The following is a 12,080-nucleotide window of genomic DNA, read 5'->3' as shown; positions in this document are numbered from 1 at the left end:
TACCAAGATTACGTTACTATAGACGGTGATACTTACGACCAAATTTCGAGTTCGTAAGATATCCAGCTAAGTAACTAATTAACTTTACGACACGCATTGTTTATTGAGCAAATTATGACGCGTAATAAGTATAAGACGTTAGATTTTTTAATGGGAGATATATTAGAATATATATTATATGCCCAAAAAAATATAAACGGAGCCAAAGAAGTTAGATTTACGACACAGGTCGTACAGACTGAACGAAAACAGAGTTACCGTTTATTTCCAACTTTTTCTGTTTGCGTTTATGAGGAAATGAGAGAGAGGGACAATAACACAATATTGTCGTATATGAAGATGTTCAAGGATGTTCCAGATAAGTTATTGGAGTTTTCTTTGTTAGATATTAAATCGCGAAGAGCTAATGATCTGTCAAGCTTTCACGGAAGTAGGGTTCCGTGACCAAGTCGACGAGTAATTTGCGATTGAACGAAGAATCTGGGACATCCTATGCAACGCAAACAGGTTCTTCGACCTGATAACAGTGATGGCATCGGCGCTGATGAAGTCGTAGCTATAGTCGAATTAGATTACACCGGAAGAAAAAATTGTACAGTTTATGATTTTTTACAGAAAAATCGAGACACTGAGAAAAGATTGTAACGCAAAAGATAGTTTAATCTTTTATTTTATAATAAATAGTCATTGTACACGATCACATCTACAATAGTCGTAAATAATATATATATTACGCTTCTTAATTATCTTTACGGATCGATTACCGTGTCCTCAGAATCACGCCTTGCGCTAATACGCGATTAGTTTTACTCTTTTTTTCTCTCGATCATTTTATTAATTGTGAAACTTATTCTTTTTAGAATGTTCTTAAGATAGCTTCGAGAGAAATGCAAAGTTGTTTAAAACAAGTCAGGCGCTTATTAATTGCTCTAACGTACTAACTAAATAATAATTCAACGAACAAATTAACTTTTCCTCGCTAAAATTTTAGATTCCTTTCTCCTATTAAATCCTTTTCTTCTGTTAGAAACAGATTGATTCGAAACTTTCGTCACAGACTTTCTCCAAAATATTTTGTATATATTTAACTGCGATATATTATATGTATATATTATAGGTCTTTGTAATAATATACGTATAAAATCTACGCTGTTAAAAGATATGCTGTAAAATGCGAGCCGTATTTGTGTTTATTTACAAGGTGTGATAAATTCGTGCAACCACCCCAGATGTCCCGTTCGATTTCGATTATTCGGCGAGGTCCTTATTATCCTATTACACACGAGTAATCCACTCGCTTGATCAGGTCACGTGATAGCATTGCACGTTTGAGAGACTCATTGTAATGAGATTATTTTTCATACTTGAGCAATATCGACAAATATCGTGAAACTTGCGACAGAAATTACATGTGCGAAATGTTCGGAGAATACACAATATTAGTGCGTTATGTTAATTAATAAACGGATGAAGTTCTTTGAAACGCGAAAGAATCGATTAAATTAAATAACTCATTATATATATATAATCATTTTTAGCAATTTTGTTCGTCTGATTGTTTAATAATAGACTTTACCAAACAATCTAATGTTAAATTATTAACAATCATGATGTGTACAATAGATTAGAAATTATTTTTCTTAAAGCCTACAGTTTTTTTTTACTAGAATCAAAAGTGAAAAATTGAGTAACAAACAGAGAGACTATACATAGTTATATTTATATAAAAGAATTTAAAAAGTGCTTCCTCGTGAAGACATATCGTGTAATGTATTGTAATTGTAATTTAAAAAAAAAGCAGACAATGTTTTATCTTTAACTATAGTGGTAAATTCTTTCACGAATTCCCAATCTATTTTTCACTTGGTTCATCGTAAAATTAATTTTATTTTGCATGGGAAGCACAGTCATTTGCCACCGGGCGTTCTCCGTTATGAGAACTATTTTTATTCTACGGTGGGCTGTATCGCTCGCTTGTCTGAACGACTGAACGTTAATTCAGAATTCGCAGGAATCACTCCTCGACGAAGTTGCGACTATCGTAACGTATCGTATCGTATCGTATCAGTTAATGACGTTAAGATACATCGTCACCGAAGTGGGACGAGCATCTTCTATTTCTTGAAGTGGAGAGTCAGGTGGCTCGTAAATATGACATGCTCTCCTTGCAAATAAACATCCTAATCTCAAAGTAACGTTACGTTAATTACACGATACGATGTGCGCGTGATGTATACTGTGAGGAGTATTCGATGCGATTTATATGTATCTCTCAATCGCGCATCGCTCTATTGCACGGTCGAACGACCGGTATAGCCGGGCGTGATGTCACAATATTTCCTGGTGCGGTCTCTGACCAACTCGTCGATCGACTTGTTATGTTGCACTGTCGAGGACAGATTGTGAAGACGCGATGCTAGGTAGCACATAATAAAGGCTGATAACACCAGTAGCGCACCCAGTCCCGTCGCCACGTAGAGGAAATTTCCGCAGCTACCTTCGAGGCCGGCTGTCACTTTATCGTACAGATCTACGATAATGAGGCGAATATTAATTAGAATTGTAACGATCGCTTCTCACGTTTTTTCCGTCTTTTCCCGTTATGTAAATCAAGTCTCTTTTATAAATAGCCGGATAATAACTATTTTAACCTTTGCGGGCTAATGCCCGTTTTCACCAATGTAGATTAATTTTAATCTCGGTTCAACTTGCTCTTAATCTTTTTCTAATTTTTAGAACTAGAAAAAGATGAAAAGTAAACTGGACCGAGATTAAAGTTAATTTACATTGGTGGAAACGGGTATAAGACGCAAGATTGAGGATATTATGTTACAGAACAAAAAAGAAAATAGAGAATGTTAAAAAAAGTAGCTGATTTCTGCTTAAAAAGATATCTATAAATAAAAGAAAAATAGTGTTTTTCATAGATTTTGACCTTCTGGATAAAATGAAAAGATTTGGGCGTTTGGGGAACATTCCGAAAATTAAGCAAAAATATTGAATTTGAATAAATACTTATACCGTGTTTGCCCTTAATTTTCGAAGTGTTTATCAAACTCTATGAACTTTTTAATAACTTTATCGTATCCAGGAAGTCAAAATTGGCAAAAAAAAACACTTTTTCTTTTACTTGTACCTTTTTGAGCATAAATCGATCCCATTTTAACATACTCTTTTCTACTTTCTTATCAAAAAGTTAAAAATATAATAATTTTTACATATCTAATATTTTTGCATATCTAATATTTTGAATTAATTATTATATTGACATTTCATGTGTAATAATTAATGAATGATAATTACGCGATCTATACGAAAAGCGATGAAGCGATTAATCTCGTTGCAGAATTCCAGTTACATTAATCTCCTTTCTTATCTCGAGTTGACACGAGAAAGATTAATTTCGATTACACGGTCAAGAAGATTTAATTTCAATATGATTGATGTATTTAGAAATGTGGAACTTACCATCGGGCATCATTACTGTATATTCAATATTCTCTTTGAACTTTGTGTACGGAGTGGAGTCGTTGTACCTTTTGATCAAACGCTCGACCTTCGGAAGGAACTCGCCTAATACTTCCACGTTCGCCTCTACGGCTCTCTTCCTCTTCTTCCCGTGTCCCGAAGGTTCAAAGAGGTCGAGACAGAAGTCCTGAAAAAATAGAGGTACACGGTAGATAACAGCAAAAATAAAATGCTAGCTTATTTGTATGCCATATTTAGAAAGTTCCAATAAGTGTCACGGAAGATTACTGTAATAACTAAAATGAAAAATGTCGATTAATTAACGTAATGTAGGCAGCGTAATATAGATGTAGGTCGAAGTATAGAGATTGAAATGCTGGACTGATTGTGAGACATGGATAATACTTGAATAATTTATCTCTTTTCCATCGACTTCTAGATTTGTTGATCTATAATTTCATCTTTATGTGAGATTCATAAATACTATATTTTTTTCACATTTCAGGCAGATTCTTGTACGACAGGTATCTCGATTATATTTTTGATGTTAAATACCACGTTGGTTTCCGCTGTGATAATGAATTTTTGTATGCGCGTCATACATACTACATTCTGATATTATTGCATTTTCTTTCTGTCATAAATTTTACTCGTGTGACATGCTGGTGTACCTAATGCATTCGAATGTTGAGTTCGCCCAAATGATCCCATTCTAAATTTTAATACATATAACATTTAGACATGCATGCAGTATGGAGTAAGTTATTTATACAGTAAAATTCCCTTTGATTAATGCTTTTATAGGAAATGTTCTGTTGAACAGCTGTATTAACAGCTGTAAATTTTTATTTACAGACAGACTTTTGTAGCATATTATTTAAATAATAATAAAAAATTATATTTTTCCGTGGTATAATAATTAAGAAATAGCTGACAAAATGGTGTCAGTCTATATTGACATTAATAATAAAAATACATTCTGGACTGCTCGAAGAATTATACATATAAAATTTTGTTGTAAATTTGTATCTAATTCTTTAGATAAGACTCAAACTTAGCGCAAAATGAAGAGATAATCAGAAAAATTCAAGTTTAATAAGTTTAAACTACAACATAAATCCTTTCTCAAATAATGACAATTATATAAATAATATAAATACAATTATATAAACTTTCGGGTTAAAACTAAAGTAGAGGAGAAGATATAACAGTATAATATTATAGTAGTTGTAGATATTATTAAAGAGGTTTCTCTATGGTATTACAGCCCTTTTAATATCTCCGTTATTAAATGGCGAATTTTTAATGAATTATGGAATTATTTACTCAGTAACTTGCCGTTACATCATAACGTTAATATGCCAACACACATTAATCAATATTTATTATAACGCATTTTTACTTTCAAACATTTTGAAATGTTTTTAAGGTATAATACATTTTAGCATTTAATCACAATAAATATATATCTTTCTCAGTCTTATACTTGAATGTATTATCACACGAATATATGTATATTTGAGTATTTTCTTTGGTATTTAATATAATATTTTATTTGGTTTTTGTATACATTTCAAATTATGCAAAGTTAAATAATAGAAAGTATGGAATTTTGCTAACGTGACTTCTTAAGTGTGCCGATTTCTGATCGCCTCTTTTTCAAGGTTTTTATATATCAAAATATAATTATTCCACAAAACTCACTTTAGACGATCTAGAATTCGCAACCAAATTCGGAATAGAATTCTATTTATAATTTTACGTGTCGTGTAATATAGAAACATTTAAAGAGAAGTAAACTTTATACATACTTATACAAAATATATATTAGGATACGCATTTATATTTAGGATATGTGACACAAAATTGTAAGTAGAATTTTGTATTGAATTTGGTCGCGAATTATAGGTTCGTCTAAAGTGAGTTTAAATCAATTGCAGCCTATTCATAATTTATATTATGCATTATAAATTTTTAAATAGAATTTTAGAATATATTCGGAGAGACACACTATTAGCACTATTTGCGTCATCTTTTCTTCGTTTATTAGACGCAAAACGAGAATAGATGACACAAATAGCGCTAAAAGTGCGCTTCTCGAATGCAGCCTTATTGGGCGTACATGTGAAATACAACTAATGTATAGAAAATAGAGACTCATAACGGTTAAAGCTGGATCTTTAATGCTTAAATAATTCTATATGATTTATATATACTATATATATATATACGTATCTGTTAAAAAGATTTTAATTAATATGCTGAAAATAATTTCAAGCTTGAAATCTTTACTTTTCACATCGGTATTTCAAAAAACCGGTATTACTGATATCTCATAAAGTTACATAAACATAAAGATGTGTCAAATCTCAAAATTTTTTACGAAATTTGAGAAGTTTTACAACGCGAACTAAAAATTGTGCACAAATGCTGTAAATTAAATTTTTATGCGATTTTTAATTCACGCCATGAAACTTCTCAAAGTTAGTAAAAATTTTTTAGATTGACGCACTTTCATTTGTGTCTGCATATAATTTCATAAAGAATTAATCAAATCGAAATATTACTTACCATTTTCGAAAATAGAGACTTCAAGCTTTAAAACGTTTTTAAAAAAAAATTTTTTTACGATCATTTTTAACGAAGTTACACTCTTTTGAAATTTGCCCATTTTTGGGGGGCAGGATAAATGATGCTTTAATTTTGCTGTTGAGTGTACATTTATATATACGCTTTGCAATGTTTCACTTTTTGTTAATTTTAACTAAATACTATTTTTAAAACAAAATCAATTTTTTAAAATCTATTTTTGTGAAAAGCTATATTACCATTCTTGTTTCTCTTCGAGTTATTATACAGTAGTGTCGTCACATTTTTATGTAAATAGGACTCAGAGTATTAAATGTTTTGTAAAAATCTTGTTTTCTAAAATCGATTGAATAATACTTTGATGAATGTGATCGTTAAAAATTTAAATATTGATTAACCAAGTTATTGTATAAAATGGAATATGCCATGATACCATTTTTACCAATATATTATATAAATTACTCAGATTTTTATGTAATATCGTCGGATGGTTTTCTATGGTTCTGAGACCACACCACGGCACACATCCTATTCCACGACGTGCGTTCAGTAGAAATCGTTATCACTTACCGGTTGACAATCTTGCGGCTCCATGCACGCTTTTATCTGCGAGTGGATCCAGAGGGTGGAGCGCTCCCTCATCGAGCTCAGTAAGAAGGCCTCAAAGTCGAGAAAGACTTCGTTCTTGCGCTCGCGGTACCTCGCCGGTTGATGCGGGATGATGGATGCGAAATCACGATTCCTACAACCATCCTTTACGAGTACGACGCTACCAGGGGCGTGGGGTTGATCCGGGTCAGGACTGACCGTCACCTCCAGCAGCTTGATGTAGCCCCAGGCGCTGTCCGGGCTGATGCGGGCGCGCAGCTGCAGCTTCGTACCGATCGGTACCGCCTGATCGACCGTCTGCGAATTATCGGATACGTTGCCGGTCGCTTCGCGATAAAGAGCCACTTCGTACTCGAGCCGGCCCGGTGTCTCCTCCACCACCCCGGACACTCTGGCGCCGTGCGGACTGAAACGATTAACCCTTTAAAGCAGACGCGCGTCGTCGTTTCAGCACGTTGCGTTCTCTCTTGCTGTTATATCAGCTATATATCATTAATTCTATATTTCTGTCACAAGTTTTTCCTCGTTTATATATAAGTTTAAAATATGTATTATATTATTTTTTTTTAATCTTCGAAGTGGTTACAGAAAGGACAGTTTTGCGGCAATATCTAAAAATTTCGCTAGATCTGAAAATAATTTTGTTGGTCTATCAAAATAATTATGTAAGACGCTCAAATTAGTTGCTAGAATGTCAAAACTTTTTGCAGCATTGCTTGAGATTTCTACATAATTATTTTAACGATTCAAAAATTATTTTTAAAGCCAGCTAAATTTTTAGATAGCAAAATCTTCTATTTCTTATTTATAATTTACATACATAATTTATCTTCAATTTTATCTCGGAAAGATGTAGCTGTTCAGTTAACAACAACTAAGAGTACCTAATATAACATCAATGTTGCAATTCAGCACTTAACAGTACATGGTATGTTATATTAAATTTATATTATAATTTAACAATTACATTGTTGAGTGCAGAATATTATTACAACAGTCATGTTATCTTTAGTCGGTAGACTGGATGTTTTTAGTTTTTATTGCACAGGATACTACTAAATTATTGTATAGATCCAAGCAAACTAGAGCAATTGAGCAAACAAGATCTCCTCTTTTGACAATACTTATACGTTTAGACTATTATGAAGCATATTAATTAAATAAGCGGATAACCGTATCTCCGAGGCAGGAACTCGCGCAGAAATGCCGCTTCTCGGCGGACGTGAAACGCGACGTGGCGGAAATAATACTCATCCATTACTCGCGAGAGATTTTGAGGAGATATCGTGTGTATGCGGGTGGAATGCGTGTGACTTACAAAGTGCCAGCGAAACCGGCAGCCTTGTGCCTTAGCAGGGTCGGCTCGGGCGGTCGACACATCAGGATCAGCTCCTGATCGGCCAGCATCACCACGCCGGGAAAGGCGGGAAACCACACTCGCAGATGGATAAATCCCTGGTGATACAGTAATTAATTGAGACAATAATGTAGCTTATTGCACATAAGATCGATTAATAAAGATTTGTGCGAGTTACACGGTTCAGTGCAGGTAATATATTTTACAAGGAAATATGTCAGAATTTTTACAAGGACGTTCCGCGAGATGCGTCGTGGCTCAAATATAGGACGTTTGCGGCAGCGAAGCGCGGAATTAGGCGAATAGTACAGTTAAACTTGGACGCATCAACTAGCGGGCTACAGCGAGTGCTAGTTACTTCTTCTCGAAATATCATAACGGCATTCTATGCCTGATATACCATCCGATTGGACGTACAAAGCGTATCTGCGATAGCAGTAAGCTCCTGAGAGGGAATCAATTGCGAATTAGAATCGCTATCGATCGATCGCTATTCGCAAAGGCTGTTCCGTTTGTGCAACGTCAGATGCAAGCCCTGGAGGAACGGAGAAGCCTTGGACGAAGCGTCATCGTGGGACCCCCTTGTAAAAATTGCGTTCCGCGTAACTCGCTCGATGACTCACGTTTCTCTTGAGGATGCCGCATCGAGTGAAGTCAGTCACCTTCAGGAAGTAGTTATCTTCCTGAGGATCGTTCGGATCCGGCCTGATCTGGCAATGAATATCGGCGAGTGGATTCGCTGATCTGTCGTCCGCGAAGAGCGGCGTGCCTCTGAAGCCGACCGGCCTTTTGATCTTCGCTGTCAGGAGATCGACCGCCGATCCCGCGCCGCTGCACTGAATGTCCGAGACCTCGTAATCCTGAGCAACGGCGGCGGCGACCTGAAACGCGAGCCAAGAATGGTATTCAAGATCTGACGAGAGGGCGGCGACGAAAGATTTCAGGGCTCGCGCGGGAACGATTTGCGCTTCCTATCCCGAGGCATTCCTTTAGTAGTTTCCTCTCTTCTCGAAACTGTCGCACGCGATTATTTTCGTCGCTCACGAACAACACTGAAGTAGCGTTTAATATTTCTCAGCCTGTCGTCTCGGCGGAAGACGAACGATGTTTTTGTTTAAAGTTATAATTTATCTGGAAGTATATCATATGTATGGAAATTTATTTTGGTCTATACTACGCGCTTGGCTCTTTCGAGCTTCGCCCACACTTATAGAAAAAATTTCAGGCTCCAATGCTATTATTCATCTGTCATAAAATAGAATCGATATAGGGATAATCATATTAATTTATTGTTAACAAAATATTTTTAATGAAAAATTATTAAATCTAGAATAAAATGATATTGCGGTTTCGTACTAGATATTATAATGCCAACATTAAGCGTTATAACATTGAATAAAGATCTAATCTAAAGATTCTAAAGAATATGTGAACTTAAATTATAATATATGATATGTAACTAAAAACGGAACTACGTAGATACATAAATTATAATATTAATTTTTTAATCTATTTTACTCCCCCTTTCTAAAGAATATTTTCAAATTAATTTTTCGTCGCCGGAAACGTAATACGAGGGAGTAATTACTAACTGAACTATTTGTCCCACAGATTTCATACAATTTCATCTCATTACAAATAACTTCCTTCACTTATACATATGAAGTCATTTGGTAAAATAAACAATTTTATCATAGGAATTTCATTTGAATTTTATAATGATTTCGGGAGCTCTGTTCCACGATTACATTAAGTGATAAGCCCCTCGACGTAATATGTAAGCCCTTAATTCCAGTGAAGAATTATTATTCTAATCTTAATATAATTTTATTATTATGCTGCAAATACTGCGATAAGATTAAGTATGCCAGAAATATGTTTTATCTCATTTAATTAGAAATCCTTTTTGACAAGACGTCTTTGTGCGATAGTCTATCAATAATTGTAATTGCAAGATAAGGTAAAAAAGAGAGAGAGAGAGAGAGAGAGAGAGAGAGAGAGAGAGAGAGAGAGAGAGAAAGCAAACGACCTGCACCTGAACGTTCCATACTGCATGTTAATCGAATAAAATTGTTGTGGCCTTTGGCACATGTTCTCGGTCTTGTTGAGACAATACGTGTTGTCGCGAATTCGTCATTGCAACGTTCAGTTGATTTGAAAACGACGTTTTAGAAGCGCACTGATACGTTTTGCAAATAGCTAATTACCTTCGCTTAATGACGCTAAAACTGTTACAGCAGATAGTCTAGAGTAAATAGTACCGTATGATAAGTACAGAGCAAAGCGATAACGTACGCGTAACGCGTTCGGATCGTAAACAGAATCGTGAATTACGGAGTGAATTCGCATAAATAGCGGCTAAAACCTAACAACCGTATTGTTCTATAACTGTTATGCAGCCAACTTTTTTTTTCACGGCAATTTACTGCCGTTCAGTCGCGCTCGTGGCACTATAGCGGATCGCGCATTATTTTCAATTTTAATCAGATTTACTTTCTACTTAGAGGAAACCCCCCGCGTTACCCTGATTTACCGAAATTGCATGAACTCTTTAATTGAATTGAATTTCTTTCCGTGAGAAATCGTGCAGGCGGTCAGGAATATTACCAGCTAAATCAACGTATAAAACATTCAGGGCGAAGTGCTTATATCTAAGAGTCACTTATCTCATTATACAAAAATATCGAGATATAATGTGTTTTTAAATTGTAAATTATTGAAAGTAAAAACTTTTTTGAATCATGATATGCAAATATGGATAATACACATTTCACTTTAACCTATATTTATTTTCAGTCTCTATAATCTACATTCGTTTTCTATTATTAATTTCTAATATTATATAATAATATTGTGAAATATGATATTAACAATTATATTCGTAATTTATATAGTATTATAACTTACATTATTAAAAATTAAAAAAATAATATTTATAATTTTTTAAATATTTTATGTTATATATATAATATATTAATACACAAATGAATTTTATATATGATAAGAATTCTTGCATTGGGCTTATAGAGTTAAAGTTAATTAAGGTATTTGCTTTGAATGGCTCTTGCAATTGTGAATGACGTTTTGAGAAATATTTGAAACCCATTGCAGTTTATCTTCAGCTAGCTACTTAAAAGACGACAACTTATATACACTGGATAATTATCGATTCTATCGTTGGTACATACATACATACCGTCGTTTATTCAGGAGTTCAATTATTTCATTTAAACTCCCAGCACACCAACGCGAGCAATACGAATGTGCGAATAATAATTATTTCTCTTTAATCGCCTCTTTATTGGCACTTTATATGTATTGCGCGAGGTGCCTTGGTCGTTTGCCTTGCATAAAGCTGCAAAGTATAACATGGAAAGTATACTTCCGGGGCCTCCTTATGAAGTACGCGATACAATAAAAAGCGATTAAGCGTCCAATTAATACACGTTACGATACTCGGGACGTTCGCCTTTCATCGACGACGCTCGCATTAATTATCGCCGTGAAAAGGACCTGCTTGGTGAATCGTGGACGACCTCGGTGCCGACGACATTTACAACACCATTACGTTTTACCATAGGTAAGGAACAAGGTGACCAGCACGCGACCAGAACCAAGAACCCACTTCGATACGGTTAACGGTGTAAGGAAACGCTCTGGTGGCCGCGTAAGATATTCGTTATGTGCATACACATTATATATTACATGAGCGCCTGCCGTACATTGCCCGTGCTCATCGTATAGGTCACGGTAGGCCGTATTTTTCGAGATCGCTTGTTCGCAATCATACCGTATCGTGGATATCAGATCGGCCTGTAAGCGCATCCGCATTTACCACGTAGGCGTATTCGTCGTGATTGGTTTCTGATACGTACGAATTGAATGGATTGCCGGTCAAAGCGACAGATTGCTGACGATGTGGAAAGTTAAGTATATTATTAAAAGCTTGAAAGTGCGTTTTATTCTCATCTCGTTTTAGAATTCCACAAAAATGTGCATTGCAAACCTAGCGATCTATTATCGCTTGAACTATCTGTGTCTACGAAATCGATTTGAT

The 12,080-nt window shown here is 34.9% G+C and overlaps 1 protein-coding gene across 1 annotated transcript; it reads right to left on the bottom strand.

Annotated features, from left to right (window-relative positions):
* Positions 1-2,260: 2,260 nt before the first annotated feature.
* Positions 2,261-11,854, bottom strand: LOC108782893 (uncharacterized). Its single transcript, XM_018551287.1, has 6 exons — positions 11,729-11,854; positions 8,647-8,904; positions 7,985-8,121; positions 6,628-7,072; positions 3,469-3,655; positions 2,261-2,530 (listed from the first exon to the last, which is right to left on the bottom strand). The coding sequence occupies exons 1-6, from the start codon at positions 11,852-11,854 to the stop codon at positions 2,289-2,291; spliced, it is 1,395 nt and encodes a 464-aa protein (XP_018406789.1). The 3' UTR covers positions 2,261-2,288.
* Positions 11,855-12,080: the final 226 nt, after the last annotated feature.

Source organism: Cyphomyrmex costatus, unplaced genomic scaffold (assembly GCF_001594065.2).
Source record: "Cyphomyrmex costatus isolate MS0001 unplaced genomic scaffold, Ccosl1.0 scaffold137, whole genome shotgun sequence".
Classification (NCBI taxonomy): Eukaryota; Metazoa; Arthropoda; class Insecta; order Hymenoptera; family Formicidae; genus Cyphomyrmex; species Cyphomyrmex costatus.
Note: the sequence above shows the minus strand (reverse complement) of the source record. Positions and strands in the feature narration are given on the sequence as shown.

Bases quoted from the DNA above. Each gene is read 5' to 3' on its own strand.
- LOC108782893 (XM_018551287.1), bottom strand. From the start codon at position 11,854: ATGCGGATGCGCTTACAGGCCGATCTGATATCCACGATACGGTATGAT. The intron at 8,905-11,728 runs GTAATATATAAT...CTCGCGTTTCAG, and splicing joins AATGTACGGCAGGCGCTCAT to GTCGCCGCCGCCGTTGCTCA. The intron at 8,122-8,646 runs GTGAGTCATCGA...CTGTATCACCAG, and splicing joins GCGGCATCCTCAAGAGAAAC to GGATTTATCCATCTGCGAGT.